The sequence below is a fragment of the Dunckerocampus dactyliophorus genome, chromosome 6, assembly GCF_027744805.1.
Source record: "Dunckerocampus dactyliophorus isolate RoL2022-P2 chromosome 6, RoL_Ddac_1.1, whole genome shotgun sequence".
NCBI classification, from domain to species: domain Eukaryota; kingdom Metazoa; phylum Chordata; class Actinopteri; order Syngnathiformes; family Syngnathidae; genus Dunckerocampus; species Dunckerocampus dactyliophorus.
The window spans coordinates 15,351,025-15,372,611 of record NC_072824.1 but is presented as its reverse complement, the minus strand read 5'-3'; the positions used below and the strand labels follow the sequence as shown (position 1 = coordinate 15,372,611).

The 21,587-nt window shown below is 43.8% G+C and overlaps 1 protein-coding gene across 3 annotated transcripts in view; it reads left to right on the top strand.

Annotated features, from left to right (window-relative positions):
• Positions 1-20,521, top strand: part of ctnna2 (catenin (cadherin-associated protein), alpha 2) — a 316,834-nt gene extending 296,313 nt beyond the window's left edge. For all 3 annotated transcript variants that reach the window (XM_054779585.1, XM_054779584.1, XM_054779586.1), the window contains 2 exons: positions 16,353-16,487; positions 19,620-20,521. In XM_054779585.1, coding sequence (XP_054635560.1) covers positions 16,353-16,487; positions 19,620-19,907 — 423 coding nt within the window. In that variant the 3' untranslated portion in view covers positions 19,908-20,521. The remainder of the gene's footprint in view (positions 1-16,352; positions 16,488-19,619) is intronic.
• Positions 20,522-21,587: the final 1,066 nt, after the last annotated feature.

The window sequence follows — 21,587 nt, the reverse complement described above, 5'->3', positions numbered from 1 at the left end:
TGACTGGCCACCAGTCCAGGGTGTACCCCACCTCTCACCCAAAGTCAACTGTGACCAAAACAGGACAAGTGGTAGAAAATGAATGAGTGAGTGAAACACCCTGTCCATTTTAATTTTGCATTTTTTTTGGCTGCACAGTAACTACTTTCAGAGTTTTAGAATCTAAACTGTCATGGATCCACGTTCAGTACATTTTAATTGGCTAACTGGAAGCCTGGTAATGAAGTGTTGCCAATGATCGCAAGGGGAAGGAGGGAGTTCTATTTTGTTTTTAAGAAACTTTTGAGCCAAATGTTATGTGAAAGTGAATTTTTAATTGGTGAATGTTTTTTGGGGGGGGGAATGACAAAAGGATGTGGCAAACACAGTAATGAAAAACAATATGGCAATAAGTTGCATATCCAAAATGATTCATACCCTTTCTCAGTCCAGGCACACCCAATTCAGAATTTATGTATTCATCATATACACTACTCAAAAAATTAGAGGAACACTTGGAAAACACATCAGATCTAAACTGGGGGAAAAATGATCTTGAATATCTTTCCTGATAATAAGTGGGTGATGTATTAGTAACAAAATGATGCCACATAATTTGATAGAAATGAAAATGATCACCCTATAGAGGGGGGAAATCAAAGACACCCCAAAAATGAAAGTGAAAAAATGATGCAGCACACTGGTCCATTTTGCTAAAATGTCATTGTAGCAACTTAAAATGATTCTCAGTAGTTTGTGTGGCCCCCACGTGCTTGTACGCATACCTGACAACGTCGGGGCATGCTCCTAATGAGACTACGGATGGTGTCCTGGGGGATCTCCTCCCAGATCTGGACCAGGGCATCACTGCGGTACCTGGACGCATGGAGGAGATTCCAGGAGACAGGTAGTTACCCCAGGAGAGCTGGACAGGGCCGTAGAAGGTCCTTCAACCCTCAGCAGGATCGGTATCTGCTCCTTTGTGCAAGGAGGAACAGGATGAGCACTGCCAGAGCCCTACAAAATGACCTCCAGCAGGCCACTGGTGTGAATGTTTCTGACCAAACAATCAGAAACAGGCTCCATGAGGGTGGCCTGAGGGCTCGACGTCCTGTAGTGGGCCCTGTGCTCACTGCCCAGCACCGTAGAGCTCGATTGGCATTTGCCACAGACCAGCAGAATTGGCAACTACACCACTGGTGCCCTGTGCTCTTCCCTGATGAGAGCAAGTTCAACCTGAGCACATGCGACAGACGTGAAAGGGTCTGGAGATGCCGTGGAGAACGTTATGCTGCCTGCAACATCATTCAGCATGACCGGTTTGGTGGTGGGTCAGTGATGGTCTGGGGAGGCATATCCCTGGAAGGATTTACAGACCTCTACAGGTTAGATAATGGCACCCTGACTGCTATTAGGTATCGGGATAAAATCCTTGGACCCATTGTCAGAACCTACGCTGGTGCAGTGGGACCTGGTTTCCTCCTGGTCCGCGACAATGCCCGACCTCATGTGGCTAGTGTATGCAGGTAGTTCCTGGAGGATGAAGGAATTGATACCATTGACTGGCCCCCACGTTCACCTGACCTAAACCCAATAGAACACCTCTGGGACATTATGTTTAGGTCCATCCGGCGCCTCCAGGTAGCTCCTCTGACTGTCCAGGAGCTCATGGATGCCCTGGTCCAGATCTGGGAGGAGATCCCCCAGACACCATCCGTAGTCTCATTAGGAGCATGCCCCGACATTGTCAGGCATGCGTACAAGCACGTGGGGGCCACACAAACTACTTAGAATCATTTTGAGTTGCTACAATGACATTTTAGCAAAATGGACCAGTGTGCTGCATCATTTTTTCACTTTCATTTTTGGGGTGTCTTTTATTTCCCCCCTCTATAGGGTGATCATTTTCATTTCTATCAAATGATGTGGCATCATTTTGTTACTAATACATCACCCACTTATTATCAGGAAAGATATTCAAGATCATTTTTCCCCAAGTTTAGATCTGATGTGTTTTCGAAGTGTTCCTTTAATTTTTTTGAGCAGTGTATATAGATAGATAGATAGATAGATAGATAGATAGATATACTGTATATAGATAGATAGATAAACACAAAAATAACACATCCTAGATCTGACTGAATAAAATATTCTTATTAAATAATTTGGTCTTTATGTAGTTGCTGACAACAAGATCACACAAAATGTAAATAGAAATGGAAATCAAATCAAATGTATTTATTATTAGTAGTAGTAGTATTAGTATAGTATAGTATTAGTATTAGTATTTGTATTAGTATTAGTATTAGTATTAGTATTAGTATTATTAGTATTATTATTGGGGGTGTCTTGCTGTCCACCTGTCTATTCCATTTGCACAACAGCATGTGAAATTGAATGTCAGTCTGTGTTGCTTGGACATTTTGATTTCACAGAAGTGTGACTGACATTGTGATTAAGTGTTCCCTTTATTTTTTTTTGAGCACTTTATATGTGTGTGTGTGTGTATATTTAGGTCTTACATGCTTCCTGTTTTTCTATTACGTGTAACAATCTGGCCATTTTATCCTATTGGGACAAGGCAACAATAAGCAATCATGGCAAATGGAAGAAAAGGTGATCTTATATTCTATGAATTGTTTGAAATTGTTAGTAGCAGGTGAAATGAAAACGTGGTTGTAATTGTTACATTATAGAGGTATAGTGATGATAAAAAATAATCTTGGATAACATTTGGTCTTTTCTTGATTGATTATGTAATCCTGGCTATTGAAAAAAAAAAGAAAAAACCTTAGAGAAATTGCATGGTTTTGTTGAGTGGCTGTGATGTTAACCAATTCCATCCTGTAAAATGATTTGCAGTGGAAGTCGTTATTGAATGTGGTGTTTGCTAAATACACACACAATATCTGCTACAGTAATCCCTCGCCACTTCACGTTTTGCGGCTTCAGTGCTTCGCGGGTTTTTCCAAAATATTCATAAAAAAAACAAAAAATAAAAATGAAAAAATACAGCCATATCGGCAGCCATATTGCGGGAAAAGGCGTGAGAGAGAAGGTTTCCCTGCATGCCAAACAAAGAGATGAGTTGACTCAGAGGCTTTGTACATGCCTGTACTGTACTGTACTGTAATGTACTGTACTGTACTGTACTGTACTGTACTGTACATGCCACGGGCACTCAGACAAGGCGCGTGATTGGTTTCCAGCTTGACATTCACCAATGACAGCACAAGTGGATTTATCCCATGAGCTGATTGGCTGCGCGTCATCGCAGCTTCACCTAGCATCTTCCCTTGTTGTGTCTCGGCAGTCGGCAAATCCTACTTTTTTTCATCTTTTGCGGGAGGTTCTGCTCCCCATTAACCGCGAAAAACGAGGGATTACTGTACACAGATAATATTGACAAAGTACATGAACTTTGGAAATCCAATAAAAATAGCTGCCTTTTGTGTTGCCATCACGATTGTAAATTAGTATGGAAAGCGCCTTGAATGCCTGCTGTTTTGCTCCTAACACACACCAGCTGCAGAGCAAGAAGGTAGGCTGTACTGTAGTTATAGAGGCAAATTACTTCACGGAGTGAGTTAATCATGGATTGATATCTAAAAATTAAGTGGTGTTCAATCATCACGATCACTGAGAGATATTTCGGTGACTGCAAGGTTTTATTTGTCACTATTTTTCATTAACTTAACATTGTGCAGTTATCTTTTTACATGTTTTTAATGATGTGGTGGTGATTGAACACTGCAAAAAATAAGCGTTTTGAGGGCACTTCAACTTTAAATTTTGACTCGCCTGTCAGGTTTTTCGAGTCAGCAGGTTCAGAGAACGTGTCATATACGTACATGTACAAAGGCAGTTGCTACACCGCGTGCACAATTATTTGGCGAGTTGTATTTTTGGCAATTCAACTGCAGCACGCTCCCTCAATCCAAAATGTTAACAATGTTCAAACCTCAATAATAAAGAAAGGGAAAGTTAGGTTTCGGTCCAGTTATTTGGCCAATATTGGTGGGCAGAATTATAGCCACCCTTCATGCCAATAACTGTCACAATCTTTCCATCCATCTGTCATTTTCTTTATCTGCTGGTGATCAACATTTTGTGCAACAACCACAGCCTCTTAGACACTGTGCAGAGAGGTGTACTGTTTCCCTTCATAGTAAACCTCCAGTTGAAGAGCCCACAAATTCTCAATACGGTATAAGTCTGGTAAGGAAGGGGGCCATGACATTATTCTTTTGTCTTTACTAGCAAGCCAAGCAGTGGAGTACTTTGATGCATGTGATGGAGCATTGTCCTGCATAAAAATCACGGTCTTTTTGAAGGATGCAGGCTTTTTTTCTGTACCACTGCTCGAAGTGTCCTCTAAAAACTGGCAGTAGTTGTGGGAGTTGATTTTAAGTCCATCTTCAACCCAACGAGCTCATCTTTTAATGATACCAGCCCATATGAGAACCCCACCTCCACCCTGCGGATGTCTGGTTCAAAGTGGAGCTTTGTGTCCATTACTGATCCAGACCCTGCCCATCCATCTGCTCTGTCAAGAGTCACTCTCATTTCATTAGTCCTCAAAACCTTTGAAAAATAAGTCCTCAGATATTTCTGGGCCCAGTCTTGACGTTTCAACGTACCGGTATATGTTTTTTCAGTGGTGGTCTGATTTCAGCCTTCCTTACTGTGGGGCCATGTCTCTGAGCACTAAAACCATGCACTTCTGGGTACTCCATGTAGGTTACAGTTCTGGAATATGCCAGCACTGGAGGACAGTGGGTTCCAAGCAGCTTGACGCTTGTCAAGACATTTGTTTTGAATGTTGACTCTACAAAACGATTCTGTGACCGCGACCCACAGTTTCAACCGTACTGCATCCCAGATGGGATTTTTTTTGTTGTTGCAATTTTTGACTTCTTAGTGTCAGCCAAATCTCTTTTTGTCTTATTTTGTTTGAGGAAAAGATTCTCAACAATAGTGTGTTGATCTTTTTAGGCCACGCCCTCCCTTAGCATAGTAATACACATCAACACACATGTTTAAATCTAATAAGCATTCATGTTTATGCAGTTTGGAAGTAGAAATATGCATAAAAATGATGTTGTGATAAAAATACTCACCTAATAATTGTGCACGGTGTATTATTAGTCGGGATGCTCCGATTATTTGGCCACGGATCAATATCGGCCAATTTCTGTAAAAAAAATCATGTGATCGGCATATGCCGATAAATGCCTTTAAAAGCCGATCACAAAAAATTATCGACATGCGGCGGAAAATCCTGCATGTCTGCTGTGTCACGTAGTTTTGCCAACAAAATGACGCGTCTTGTATTGACCTTAACAGCCATCACCAAATGGCGGACCTCGGCTCGGATCCGGACCCAGTGATGGCTCTTTACCGTGACCAATTAAAGTGAATTGGAAATATAATACTACATAATCACGCTCGCAGACTGATCGCAGCGGCAGTCACTCAAAATGAGCCAATCAAATCGTTTGCTTACTTGCCGAGAAATAAATGAGAGAACCATGGTTTGCTGAAAAGCAAGAAAAATTGATAAAAGCGAACATTTAAAAGTGAATGCACGGACCAATATATGTTCATTCTTCCAGAATCCAGCGCCAAACCGCTGTGTCTCATCTGCTCTGAAACTGTAGCGCTGGTCAAAAGCGATGCGCAAATGTGACGCAACATGAGCTGACAAAACACAAATCATTCGAAGGCAAGAATCCACCCAAGTCTGATGTGAGAGTGCAGAAAATAACGGCACTCAGAGCTCAGTATGAAAAATATATGAGTCATAGCATATTCATTTCTAGCACAGCAACGTGCTATAGAATGAGTGTTCACTAAGGATTGTATGGATATTGGAGCAAAACAAGAAATCCTTCACTGACGGGAGAGTTGTGAAGGAGTGCTTCTGCTGCAAAGACCTTACTCAAAGCTAAACAAAAAGAGGAATTGTGCGACAAAGTCACAATCTTTTAAATGCAATTTAGGTGCCGAGATAATTGTGTTGTGGGCCGCACGGTGTCCGAGTGGCTAGCACACAGTCACACAGGCCACACAGTCTGGAGAGCGGGAAGATCTCCGCTGGGCATTTCTGTGTGGCGTTTGCATGTTCTCCCCGTGTGTGTGTGGGTTCTCTCCGGGTACTCCGGTTTCCTCCCACATTCCAAAAACTTGCATGTTAGGTTAATTGGAGACTCTAAATTGTCCATAGGTATGAATGTGAGTGTGAATGGTTGTTTGTCTATATGTGCCCTGCCATTGGCTGGCAACCAGTCCAGGGTGTACCCCGCCTCTCGCCCGAGGTCAGCTGTGATAGGCTCCAGCATGCCCCCGTGACCCTCATTAGGATAAGCGGCATAGAACATGAATGGATGGATGGATAGTTGTGTTGTATTGAAACAATAGGCTGATGTGCAGGTTTCATAACATTTCATATTCATTTTAGTCTGTTTGATGCAATTTAAGAAAAAATTAGGTTCGGACCTTCGCTGTGAAAAAAACATACATAAATGGACCTTACTCATTTGAAGGCCCCTGGGCTACACCAATTAATGTCAGTATGTTTGATCACTTCCTTACCAAGCCTATCTCCGCTTGACTATTCTTGCATCTTTGTTTACACGCTTTGCCTAACTGTCACTAGCTGTACTTTGAGTATCCGCCTAGCTTCTGGTCTTGGGACTCCAAATGTGACTTGTTAGCACAGTGAAATTGTGTTTTTAAAACAAACAAGCAATGCAGTTAGTTCAGAGATGGTTTTTGTCCCACGGGGAAGCCACAAGTAACTACCACGTTCATGGGGCATGTGCTAACTTTTTCAACAACTTTACTTTCTTGTTGTCATTATACTAATTATGTCTTGTTTAATGAGCATAAACCCATAGTGTGTCCAGCCTTATCATGGTGATAGTATGACAGGGGTAGCTCACCAAAGGGTCAAAGAAAATATGCTTCAACTCTTAATAGTTTTTTTATTAGAACTGCAGACTTTATGCCTTTTATTTTAATGACAAATGACCACAAAATAGCATAAAGACGACGGCCACACTGTTTCAGTGGAGCTCTGCTTGGTAAATGAAGTAATGAATTTGTGAATTTCTCTTTGAGAAAAATAAAGTTTCTATCTATCAATTTAAATGTTACCAGTCATAAATAAAACACAAATAGTTGACAGCTCGAATAGTGATGAAAGTTAGACACCCTTGCAACGTGGATACTCAGTTTATTCTGTTTTAAGTTGAGCAGGACAGATTTATATTTAATAAATATATTTATTTGTATTATCTTATTCTGTTAATTTTGTTATCTTGCACTAAAACAATAATTATTGAGCAATTTATTTCCCTTGTATTCATTTTACTTCAAAAAATGGATCAAATTAAATTCAGGTTTGTGTCAAATAGTACAAAAATTGTTTCACACAAATAAAGGCAAAAAAAGAGACAATCCACCCAAACGTTTACTTTTTTAATAATTACCTATTTGCCAGGGGCACTTGGAATTGTCTAACGGCGCCCTTGACCAATACCACTCATCATAAATTGAAATAAATTCCATTCCATTCCATTTTCCTCCGCTTATCCGGGTCCGGGTCGCAGGGGCAGCAGTCTCAGTAGGGAAGCCCAGACTTCCCGGTCCCCGACCACCTCCTCCAGCTCCACCGGGAGGACACCAAGGCGTTCCCAGGCCAGCTGTGAGACATAATCCCTCCAGCGTATCCTAGGTCTTCCCCGGGGCCTTCTCCCGGCTGGGCATGCCCGAAATACCTCACCAGGGAGGCGTCCGGGAGGCATCCGGACTAGATGCCCGAGCCACCTCAGCTGGCTCCTCTCGATGTGAAGGAGCAGCGGCTCTACTCTGAGCTCCTCCCGGATAACCGAGCTCCTCACCCTGTCTTTTAGGGTGAGTCCCGCTACCCTACGAAGAAAACTCATTTCAGCCACTTGTATCCGCGATCTCGTTCTTTCGGTCATGACCTAAAGCTCATGACCATAGGTGAGGGTGGGAACATAGATCGAACGGTAAATTGAGAGCTTTGCCTTCCGGCTCAGCTCTCTCTTCACCACGACGGTCCGGTACAGCGACCGCATTACTGCAGATGCTGCGCCGATCCGCCTATCGACCTCACGCTCCAACCTTCCCTCACTCGTGAACAAGACCCCGAGATACTTGAACTCCTCCACCTGGGGCAGGACCTCATTCACAACCCTTTTCAGGAGCAATCCACCCTTTTCCGACTGAGAACCATGGCCTCGGATTTGGAGGTGCTGAGTCTCATCCCAGAAGCTTCACACTCAGATGCAAACCGTCCCAGTAAACGCTGCAGGTCATAGCCCGATGAGGCCATCAGGACCACATCGTCTGCAAATAGCAGAGATGAGATCCTAGTGCCCCCGAACTAGACTCCCTCGACACCTTGGCTGCGCCTAGAAATTCTGTCCATGAAAATTATAAACAGAATCGGTGACAAAGGGCAGCCTTGGCGGAGGCCAACGTTCACCGGAAACAGGCTTGACTTACTACTGGCAATGCGAACCAGGCTCCTGCTCCGGTTGTACAAGGACACCGCGAGGGACACGGTCGAATGCCTTTTCCAGGTCCACAAAGCACATGTAGACAGGTTGGGCAAACTCCCAAGTACCCTCCAGGACCCTTGCAAGGGTGTAGAGCTGGTCCAGTGTTCCGCGACCAGGACGAAAACCACATTGCACCTCCTGTAGCCGAGGTTTGATTAACGGTCGTACCCTTCTTTCCAGCACCCTGGAATAGACTTTCCCAGGGAGGCTGAGGAGTGTGATCCCCCTATAGTTGGAACACACCCTCCAGTCACCCTTCTTGAAAAGGGGGACCACCACCCCAGTCTGCCAATCTAGAGGTACTGTTCCCAACTTCCACACAATGTTGAAGAGACGTGTCAGCCAAGACAGTCCCGCAACATCCAGAGCCTTGAGGAATTCAGGGCGAAACTCGTCCACCCCCGGAGCTTTGCCACTGGGGAGCGTTTTGACTACCCCAGCTACCTCAGCCACGGTGATGGAACTGTCCGCGTTCGTATCCTCAGTCTCTGCTTCCTCTATGGAAGGTATGTCAGTGGGATTGAGAAGGGCCTCAAAGTATTCCTTCCACCGCCCAACTATATCCTCAGTTGAAGTCAGCAGGCTCCCGTCCCCACTGTAAACAGTGTGGACCGGGCACTGCTTCCCCTTTCTGAGGCGCCGGACGGTTTGCCAGAACCTCTTCGAGGCCGACCGAAAGTAGTGTTCCATGGCCTCACCGAACTCCTCCCACACCCGAGTTTTTGCCTCGACCACCGCCGAAGCCGCGTGCCGCTTGGCCTGCCGGTACCCGTCAGCTGCTTAAGGAGTCCCACAAGCCATCCATGCTCGATAGGACTCCTTCTTCAGCTTGACGGCAGCCCTGCCCTCTGGTGTCCACCATCGGGTTCGGGGCTTGCCGCCACGACTGGCACCGACCACCTTGCGGCCGCAGCTCCGATCGGCTGCCTCAGCAATGGAGGCACGGAATAGAGCCCATTCGGACTCGATATCCTCGTCCTCCCCTGGGATGCAGGAGAAGCCCTGCCGGAGGTGAGAGCTGAAGACTCGACGAACAGGAGACTCTGCCAAACGTTCCCAGCACACCCTCACTACACGTTTGGGTCTCCCGGGTCTGTCCGGCATCCTCCCCCGCCGTCTAATCCAACTCATCACCAGGTGGTGATCAGTTGACAGCTCAGCCCCTCTCTTTACCCGTGTGTCCAAAACATGTGGACGCAGGTCTGATGATACGACTACAAAGTCGATCATAGACCTGCGGCCTAGGGTGTCCTGGTGCCATGTGCACTTATGGACATCCTTATGCTGGAACATGGTGTTTGTGATGGACAAACTGTGGTTCGCACAGAAGTCCAACAACATCACACCGCACGGGTTCAGATCGGGGAGGCCGTTCCTCCCAATCACGCCCCTCCAGTTCACACTGTCATTGCCCACATGGGCGTTGAAGTCTCCCTGTAAAACAACAGAGTCACCAGTTGGGGTGCTCTCCAGCACCCCTCTGATGGACTCCAGGAAGGCTGGGTACTCTGAACTGCCGTTTGGCGCGTACACACAAACGACAGACAGGACCCTTTCCCCAACCCGAAGGCGTAGGGAAATGACCCTCTCGTTAACCGGGGATGACTCCAACACAGAGGCACTAAGCCGGGGGGCTATTAATAAGCCCACACCAGCTTGACGCCTCTCCCCTGCAGCAACTCCAGAGTAGAACAAGGTCCAGCCCCTCTCGAGGAGTTTGGATCCAGAACCCAAACTGTGGGTCGAGGTGAGTCCGACTATATCTAGTCGGAATGTCTCAACCTCTCTCACAAGTTCGGGCTCCTTCCCCGCCAGAGAAGTGATGTTCCATGTCCCAAGAAATTGAAATAAATTCAACTGAAAAATGTACAGGTGATTCATGTGATCGGTATCGGCCAATCTCGCTCTTGGATGATCGGTATCGGAACCGGCAGCATAAAACCCTGATCGGAACATCCCTAATTATTAGGCATAGTTAAAAAAATTAATTTGCCATCTGGTTCAATACAGTTAAAATAGCAAAACCGTCTCCAAGCATGCAGATGTGACAGTGAAATGAAGAATTATTCCATATGTCGACATGTATTTTGCCTTTGCACATTATTCCAGATAACCTGTTCACTGGGCCGTGACAATTTCAATGCAGCTCTGGTGCTTTCAGACAGCTCTCTTAAGTAGCAAACCTTGTCACAACGACTCCACATCAGCCCCCATTGATGAGCATGTGTGAAGCAGTAGAAAATGTTCCAAAGGAAGAGTAGATAGGTGTTGGGGGTGCTTTGCAGGGGTGGTCTTCCAGAGTCATTTAAGCACAGCACTTGACATTGAAAAACCTTCCATTTAACTGTCCGTTTCACTATGGCAATGCTTATTTTTCTGTGCTTTTCCAAGTCAGGTCGATATTGTATAGCCATCTTTGAGAGCGCCTCACTGACTGTAGTTACTTACCGATTACAAACAATGGGCCTCATTCACGAACATCTTTTTAAAAGTCTTCTCAAGAACTGTACTTAAGAAGGCGCGGGTTGGAAACTGCGCCACATTCACGACACCTTCTTAAGTAGGGATAATCATTCGCACCGGTGTTCTTAGGTTGACGAATGCCAACTGCGATGCCCGTGCATGTGAGCCCTAATTTGCATAGGTCACCGCCTATTATTTCCTATATAAGGTAAAAAATGTGCCGTGCGCAACAGGCAGCTGGAGGCCAAGATGCCAAAGCACAAGGGCAAGACTGAGGAGCAGCTGGACAACAAACAGAAGAAAAACTTCAATTCTACTGAAATAGAGGTGCTTTTACAAGGAGTGACTGAACACAAGACCACCTTATTTTCACGTGTATCCACCGGTCATCAGGCCATCCAAAAAGAGTCGGCATGGAGCACCATTGCAGGCAACATAAATGCCGTTTCCACGGAGAAACGCGCCACTGCAGAGGTTAAAAAGAAGTGGTTTGACTTAAAATCAGAGTCAAAAAAAAAGATTGGACTGCACCGGAGGGATCCGGAGGAAACGGGAGGCAGGCCATCAATCAGAAACCAAACCATTTCGGAAACTCTACAAAATATTTATACAAATATGATGGAAAAATAAAGTCAAAATACTGTACATAGTTTGTGTGTGACAATTTATTTTTTCTGTGGTTACATTTGATTAGACGCTGCCTAATTAATACAGCAGCCCCGTGCTCTGGCTCAAGCTGTGGCTGGGGGCGCATGTCGTTATCTGGGGGTGCTCGTGCGCAATAGGCACACCACGTTTCATTGCCATGTTATTCTGATGATCCTGCACACCTGCAAGAACAGAGAGGGAAGCCTGAAGCCTGAAGCGGGACATCAAATATTCGTCGCTTTCAGCAAATAAATCTAATGGTCTCTTTACATTCTCTCTCTACGCAGCGCACGTCCAGCCAGCCTCCTGAGCGTTCGTAGAATTTGTTCTTAGATCTAAGAACTGTGAGTTAAGAACACATTTCGTGAATGCCAAAAATCTTCGTAAGAAGGCTTTAAGAACACATTTGTGCGTAAGAACGTTTCGTCAATGAGGCCCAATTATTGTTAAATTCAGTCTCTCAAAGTCGAGACAATCTGATCTGATCAAGATAATTATAATCTGTGTGGTGTCGTCAGCAAATGCAATAACACTAGAGTCAACAGCTAGGTCTCAGCTTTTATTACATAAAGACTTCCCAAAGCTGAGAAAATGTTCTGTTTTGTAAATAAGCTTAATTTTTAAATGGTTCAACAGTAATTAATTCTGGGCTTGTTGCTGACTATTTTTGGCCATGCATTTGGTTCCCCAGTAGGACGGTCCAAGTGAGGAATCCATTGGAATAAGCAATCATCTATCTATGCCAATTAAGGATAGAGCCACTCCAACCAATATTGAAGGTCCCAAAGAATGAGAGAAAGTTGAGTATCTTTATTGTTGATCCTTCTTCCCCTTATCCTCAAGTCACCTCCAATGGCAGCAGTTAATCCCAATGTGTCTGATGTGCAATTCAGTGGTGTCCCCAAAACATCATTTAAAGAGGCTTGCAAGGGTCACAGTCTTCAGATATGAAAACTGTTACTAAGTTGTTTTGTTTTTTTGGCCATCAGTGTTCAGGTGTGATCGCTCAAGGAGTCAGTCGCTTTGTTTTAGCTTAAAGGGACTTGGCTGTACTGGCGGAACTGGCGTTCGTTGATGTCACACACCGCTGTCTCACATACACACACGTGTCCATAGCATGTGTGCACACACAAAAGCAGTCTCCGTAAAGCCACGGTCATTTTTGAGTCATTGTGTGGTTATGACTGTAGCTATTGTTAGCAGCTAAACTTTGCCAAATTGCTATCATTAGCTGACAACAAACATAACTAATGCACGTGCGTGTGTTACGTCGGTGTAGGGCACGTACTCAAAGCAGAAAGAACGGATAAAAATGCTATATTACGTTCAAATGTTGCCGCCCTCTACAGTACACTGACAACTCTAAGTTATATTAGGGTTTTATTTCTATAGTAATGTCCCTTGAGAAGATGCTTACTGAAATGTGAGGTACTTTAAACTTTGCGTACCCCTATCAGATTGGCATCCTAATAAGATAGGATGTTAAATTGTTAAACAGCCTTCAACTCCTACCAAGAGTTTCTTTTGCATTATTCACCGCAAGAACTCAGCAGTCTGGGTGTTTGGTGTCAGACACTGGATGTCCAAATCCAAAACCAGCCAGCTTTGTTGAAGAAAGTAGAAGGTGACATGACATCACTGCAGTGGTCCAGTGTGCTGGAAGGCATATTTCGTAACAGTGTGTAACATGCACGACTGGAATCTGTCATAATGCTTTCACTTCAAATGTGCTTTCCTTCTTTTTAAATGTCTTCATTGCCTTTGACCTGTACTGGATACGCAATGAAGTAGAAATAAGAGTAATGGAGTAAAGTTGTCATAATTCCAGTAAAAAAGAAAGCAAATTTAATCAAAATTAACATTTTTTTTTTTTTTCGTACAGATGACATGTTGCCTTACTGTGATAGTGTGCGGCTGTTGTTTGGACACCATCCTCCTGAATTATCCACTAGAAACACATTTTGTTTGTTTTGGGTCTCGTTATATAACAAACAAAACCCAAAAATGGGAACATTTCTGGCACCTCTGAACTGAAACAAACTAAATACTGTAATTCCAAAACATTGCGAGACAGAATGTTAGGAGAAGGTGCATAGTGTTTATTTACTTCAACAGGGAGTCAGTATAGTAGCGATGGACAGCAATCAGTCAACAGTACAGAAGGGAACTATTGTGTCATGTGTGCATCAAACAAGCCTGCGGCAGAAGTGTGTATGTGTTTATGAGTGCCAGCAGTGTGAAGTGCAGTTAGCAGTGATTACGCCCAAGGAGAAGCTTCCCTCTGCCTCAGTGGCTGCTCTATAAGATGCAGCTGCACTACTGGCGGCTTTCACACACTTGCAGGAAGACCCTTGACTGCTCTTATAGTGGCCATAGCTACAGATACAGTACACATTTACTTAAAATTACATTTTTAGGTTAAGAAACTAAGACAGGAAGTCTTTTGGTTGGGTTTTCCCACCAATATCAGCTTTTCCTCTGAGAAACGGCTTCAAAATGAGTGGGCAGGATAGCTGCCCTGATGGGGGTATATTCATATCACAGCGCTTTGTGCCGTCTCCCCCACTGCCGGAGCCCACAAACCAAGAAAATGAGCTCTGCATTTCCCCCGCACAGTGCTGCTGAATGCCCTAGTTAGGAGTGTTTAATATTAATATCTAAAAGAAGGCTGTTGTTTCCTTCTTTCCTCTCCAAGTGATAACCCATGGGGTGGGGTTTGGTGGGTGAGGACTTAGTTGACCATGGGCGAATCTGGGACTCAAAGACTCTGGGGAAAAATGATTAGACCACCCTTGTTTTTTCAGTTTCGTGTTCATTTTAATGCCTGATACAACTAAAGGTACCTTTGTTTGGACAAATATAACAATGACAATAAAAATAGCTCATAAGAGTTACATATTTTGGCAGTACAATGCTATAGCGATTCATGTAAGAACTTAAGTGATTTTGGTTATTATCAAGAAAACCATTGAAGTTGCTCGATATCAGCTCTTAAATTAAACCCTTATGAGCTATATTTGTTATCATCATTATCTTTTTTCCAAACAAACGTACCTTTGGTTGTACCAAGGATTAAAATGGATCAATAAACTGAAGAAACAAGGGTGGTTTTATATTTTTTTCTGTCTGAGTTCAAAATCTGAGGAGGCTATTTTCAGATTTCCTTTTTGGGGTAAAGACCCACTTATAATATAAAATAATAATTTCTCTAGGGAAAAATCTCTTTTTGTTTGTTTGGGATTGTTTTGCTAACAATAGCTGAATAATAGTGCTAATACAATCAGTGCTTGTGCTTATGATTAGGGGTAGGTGTTGGAGTTTCGGTTAGGGTTAGGTTAGTGGTTAGGGTGAAGGTTAAGTTTAGAGGTTTATAGTTTTGGTTGGGGATAGAGTTATGGGTTTAGAGTTTTGGTTAGGTTTTGGTTAAAGTGGAGGTTACGGGTTTAATGTTTTGGTTAGGGTTGGGTTATGGGGTTAACATTTTTGGTTAGGATTTTGGTTACGGTTGGGGTTAGAGTTTTATTTAGGGTTTTGATTAATATTGGGTTTAAGATTAGGGGTTTAAAGTTTTCGTTAGGGTTAGGTTTAGGGATTTAGAGTTTTGGTTAGGGTTTTGGGTGGGTGGGGTTAGGTTTGGGGATTTACAGTTTTGGTTCATCTTTGGGTTAGGGGTTATCGTTATCATTTATTGCTACTTTCCATTATTGCAGTCCACTTCTTTGGATTTTTCAAACAAACAAGGATTGTTTGGCCACTCTACTGAGTGTTCTTCTAGTTTGTGTTTTATAACTAAAAAAACAAATGTTAAAACATTCATCATAACTTGATGAAGTAAATGTGTCCCTGTTAGCAGGTGATTAAAAAAAATGCCCAAAAGTATTTACTTTCAAATGCTTTAAACACATTGTTTGTAAGGAAACGGGTCGCACCAGCTGTTGCGCCAGTTGTTAACTCATGTATATTTATTGTCACAGGATGTACACAGCGAAAGAGGCACACCGCAGGTAAAGGCGCCTTAATACCGGCAGTGAGGCACACAGAATCAGCAGGAATGTGTGTTTTATGACCGACTTTGTCTCGCTGCAGCACAATTCCAATTTCCTTTTGAGGTGTCCTTCATCATAATGTGTCTGGCATCAACATCATCTTCATGTGCCTGAGTGTGCTGTACTGCAGAGTTATCATTGACAAAATGATGGAGCCACCACAGTTTTTCTCTGGGCTGTTTTCTGCTCTCCGTTGGACACCACTGAGACAATTAGTGTTGCACATTTAGATACAAAAACAAACATATCTAGTGGGGATAGCTGTAGGGTTTTGGTTAGCGTTGGGTGCCGGCTCTACGATTTTGGTTGGGGTTAGTCTTCGGGTTTTGTTTAAGCTTTGGTTATGGTTAGGTTTAGGCTTAGTTGTTGGTTAGCGTTGGGGATAGGGGTTCGGGTTAGTGTGTTAGGGCTTAGGTTGGTGTTGGAGTTAGAGTTATGCTTAGTGTTCGGATGTTGGTTTTGCATTGGGGTTAGTGTTTGGGCTTGGGGGATTACAGTTGGGATTGGAGTTGGGTTTTGGTTAACAAGTGAGACACTGGGACATCTCATCCCACACTTGCCTGCATATGTCAAAAGTCAAAGACACCTCCCCACTCTCATTTCCACTGTTTTGTTTTCTATCCAGTGTCCAGATTCGGCCTGCAAACAGGATCTTCTGGCCTACTTGCAGAGAATCGCACTGTACTGTCATCAACTCAACATCTGCAGTAAAGTGAAAGCTGAAGTGCAGAATCTTGGCGGGGAGCTCATTGTGTCAGGGGTAAGTACAGCAAGTGTCCACATGTCATTGTCACCTTTTGGACCCTAGCACGGCACTTAAGTTCTGTTTTATACTCCCCACTGAGGTGGTCTGTCACTATGCTCAGTTAAAGGTCTGGGTGAAGGTCAGAGGGCCAAGAGATGGCTTCTTGCAAATGCATACATTTCTGAGCCGATTCCATCCAACAACATCGAAAAAAAATGCATAGTAGGCTTTTTTCAGTCTCAATGACCCCATTATCTTGGTTCAATTAGCCTTTAATATTTAACAATCTATTACCGAATAATTATTAAAGACATCCAGAAAAGAAGGCATTTTAAATCAGCGACCAGTCAGCTCCAATCCATTCATCTTCTCTCAGTGGCTCTTCATTGATTCATCACTTCAAAACAGCACGTCTTTTGCTTCATGGACCAGAAAGTGACTTTTATTCATGACAATCACAACGCGGTGAACAGAAGATGTTGATGCAGCCACGTGATTTTACACGTTGCATATAAATGAGTGTACACTGGGTTTGTTTATAGTGCACTTTTTTCAAATGCTCATTCACCGATCAACTTAATGAGAATATACCGGCTACCAGGGTGGTGTTATTTCTTGAAATACAAAACAATGAAATGAAATGTACAATTCTTAACAACCACCCAATGTAAGGTTTATGCCAAGGCTCCCTTAAATCAACAGTAGTGGTAATTACCAACATCATTTTCTTTTATGTTTCTGTAGTGGTTAAAACACCAGGAAGTAGAGGCTATTTAACTCAAATGTATTTGGAATGCTAAAATATACTTCTCCAACTTATTGTATTACAGAAAGAATGGTAAAGCCTGGGGCTGTCAAAAATAACGCGTTAACGGCGGTAACTAATTCGTTTCATTAATTATGTTACATTTTTTAATGTAATGAACGCATGCGCACCAGAGCAGGCACGTCTCTCTGTTGTGACGGCAGACTTCAGTCATCATAAGCACAGTTGAGCACATAGCACAATGGAGCATAATGGCGCGTTCCCACACAGTCACACAGAGTCTGAAACTCTTTTCTAACTTCTTTCTGACCTGAACACAACAACAGCAGTACAATTCCAACACCATATCTCCAACTCACACGTCTCTAGTCTGTTCATTCTGGGAACGACACATTCTCATTACAAGAAAGTGAAATGCATTCAGGGACACTCCGAACATCACAAAAACAGCTCTATAATGTGTGTATGTGTGTAAATAAACAGGAAGTTAAAGAAAAACATGATGTGGATATTCTTATTACTCACTTCGTAACTCTTAATTCGGATGTATGCTGGAAAATACACTGAAAACAAGTAAATTTACCTTAAATTACGAAGATGTCTTTGAATGCAACCCCTCATTGCTCATAACAGGAGATCAAGGGTTCCATGCATACTCAGTTAACTGGAGACTCGAAATCAGGCGTCACCAACTTGTCGATCATGAGCTACTAGTCGATCTTTGTGACTTTGCCGGTCTATCGCGAGAACATTTGTTTTTATTACATGTATTATCATACTATCAGAGCCCTCACCTCCTGGAGGGCGACCAACAGGCACGCATTTTGTCCACTGAACACGCCTGTACGCCTCGTCGCTATCCGGGCAGTAACCCGCGAGCACCAGCAAAGAGCCCAGTCCCCAAGACCTGGCCGGAGGTACACTAGTACACCGACTCGCCTGGTACACCTCGACACGCTCCCCCCGTGCTAGCTAAACGGTTGAGCAAGAAAGGGAGGGAGTGACAGAGCGCTGCAGCGATGTGCTTGCGCCCACAACAGGAATTATTGCACGTTAATAGGGCTCAAAGTCTGCCTTTGCTGCCTCAAAGTTAAGGCACAAATATAACTCCATAGATGTGCACATCCACAAAAATCTTTGAGCCGCGACGACGCCGCTGGCTGACTGTCGTAGCGCATTGACCAGCCCCTTCAGTTCACAAGCAGCATATAAGATGAATGGATGTAAAAAGCTTGTTTTTTTTAAACAGCAGACACATGTAAAAATATATATTTACAAAAGCTGGAGCACATTATTTCATCCATTCATTTTCTCTGCCGCTTATCCTCACTAGGGTCGCGGGGTATGCTGGGCCTATCCCAGCTGACTTCAGTCGAGAGGTGGGGGACACCTTGGACTGGTCGGCAGCCAATCGCAGGTCACATATAGACAAACAACCATTCACACTCACATTCATACCTATGGACAATTTAGAGTCACCAATTAACCTAACATGCATGTAATGTGGGAGGAAGCCGGAGAACCCGAAGAAAACCCACGCACGCACGGGGAGAACATGCAAACTCCACACAGAGATGCCCAAAAGAACTAGAGAGATCTTCCAGATCTCCTGACTGTGTGGCCAGCATGCTAACCACTAGGCCACCGTGCGGCTGCACACAATTTCAGTTGTTTCCAAAACTTGTCTATGACCACAGAATTTAAAGAATTAAAAAAAATGCATAAAAAGAAAACTTTAAATGCTCGTTTTCAAGAGATTATCCTCCACAGTTTTGGAGCGTAATTGACAAAATAAATGAAAAAGCAGTGCATGAAGAACTTTACATTCTATTTCTGTTTTGTCAAATTAAAATTGGAGCCTTTCATGTGTTGAGGTTTCCCGCTCTCTCTTTAATGATCTTGCTGGTCTTTACTTGAAATGTTCATCCCATGTGGGATGTGTGCATGCTGCTGAGATTTACACTTTTCATGGTGGTCAGCTGGAGTCCACACTCATTAAATCTAAGCAGTTGACTTGTCTCAGCGTGCGGTCCATGGAAGCCCACCGGCCGCCGACCCTTAAATGTCAGCCAAACAAAACAGACGGAAAGCGAGTACACCTGACCCTGCCTCCTCTCATTAGGGGCCGCTAAAGGAGGATGCCGCTTAATTGACAGTTTGCGGCAAAGACTCCCGCCCAGCTGTGATGATGTTCCCTCACACCGAATGCATAGAAACACTGACTCATTGGACTTGACCTTAAGAGTGTGTTCACGCTTGTCATGTTTGGTTCGGTTAAAACTGCTAGTACAGTTCATTTGGTCAAGTTTCATGGCGATCATCCGAACCCTGGTGCCCACCAAACATGAGACCGTAATAGTGTTTCTCTCTCTCTCTCTCAGCTGGATAGCGCCACCTCCCTCATTCAGGCGGCCAAGAACCTCATGAACGCCGTGGTCCTGACCGTCAAAGCCTCCTACGTGGCCTCTACCAAGTACCAGAAAGTATACGGGACCGCTGCCGTCAACTCGCCCGTGGTGTCCTGGCGCATGAAAGCTCCTGAGAAGAAGCCGCTGGTGAAGAGGGAGAAGCCGGAGGAGTGCCAAACCCGCGTGCGACGAGGCTCTCAGAAGAAACACATCTCTCCAGTGCAGGCCCTCAGCGAATTCAAGGCCATGGACTCCTTCTAGAAAGAAAAGATTTGCATTGTGTTAGCTCATGTTTGCCCTGTGTGTGTGTGCACTCGTGCACCTCGGGAGGACGACGGTAAACTGCCACACTCTGCTGTGAAGACTGGCAGCCACCGCACATACACACACACACACGCACACACACACACTATTTATCGATCGTATCGTAGCTTGCCATGTGAACGCCAACTGTGAAAAATATGGAACTTATTGGAAAAAAAAAACATATCAGGCAGATGTTTTTAAAAATAAATGATGGTGGATATTATAGTCCTGGCCGCTTGTATACACATTTAATTGTCTGGGCTGTTCACTTGGGACTTAAGGGTGGAGTACCTCTCAAGTTTGTTCTTGTTCGTCCCATTTTACAATGTAACCAGTAGTAGTAGTTAATAATAACTTATGTTTAAAATACCAAGAAGTAGTGTCCTTGTTCTGATACAGTGTTTTATCCAAAAGCACACCTGTTATCTCACTAACTATAACTGTGTAGCGTATGAATATAGACCGAGAGGTTTGACTAGCTGTGGTTTGCTCAGAAAATCCTTGCATACGCTCCCTTTATCTAATAAATCCTTCAACCTGGCCCCCTCAAAGATTCATGTTTATTTTGCGTTTGCAGGACACAAATGTGCCAATCTCCATCACCCAGCATGCTGTGTTGGTCAAGGCACTGACAGTTCCCTGTGCGAGTTTGCTGCAATTTATCTGTTTCTGTTTGCAAAATCCCTAATAATCTTAAAATGTAAGTTGCTTTTAAACAGGAGTTGGCATCAGTAGTGTTGACTACAGCTGGGCTTAAAATGTGTTATCTGAGCCACTGATCAACACAGGCTTCTCTGATAAGCTTTGTGTGGGTTTCCCTGCTATTCTCTTCCAAGACGTCTGCAAGAGCGTTTACTCGGAGATCATACAGAAAATTGAGCTGACCTGTTCACCATACCTGTCAACCCTCCGGTTTTTCCCCGGAAAAATACCAGTACCAATTCAGGTAAATTTCCTGTACAGAGTGTTTTTGTTAATATTTTTGGCTGTCTGGAATTGGTTAATTGAGTTTACATTATTTCTTATGTAAAAAATTGATTCGGTTAGCGTCCTTTTCGGTTAGAGTCAAAGCTTCTGGAATGCTTTAATGACACTAACCGTGGGTCCACTGTATTTTAACTTTCATAAAAACTTTCATCGGCAGGCTGTAGGCTCTTCACCAACAGTGACATTTTTTTGACACGTGAATACGCTTCGCTGCTCTCCAGGTCCGTATTTTACACCGGCTTGCTCCTCCCACTGCAAACTCTCCTGCGTAGCGTGGCAATGACAATGATGTGATCATTTACCCCAATTATTTTGCTTATTTAGGTCTAATCGCAGCTGTTGCCATCACACTTACACACCCTGCGATGGAAACACAAGCCCGGTCAGGGTTTACAGATCTGAAACCGTACTGCGGCTAGGCGAGCAGAAGTGCTTTACAGGTGAAGATCTTTGACAAAAGTCATTAGGAAATTTAGAATTTTAGCCAAAGAAAACGTTTCTAGCTTTTTTCTTGCACGGAACAGCCCGGGTAGCCTCACGGCCTCACTGAGGTACTTTTCTTTAGGTCTTTCTTTCATGACCACACTGTCTTGTTACAGCATCATCCCTATGATGAAGAGTGTAAGCTGCAGCTCCGCCAGTGTCACG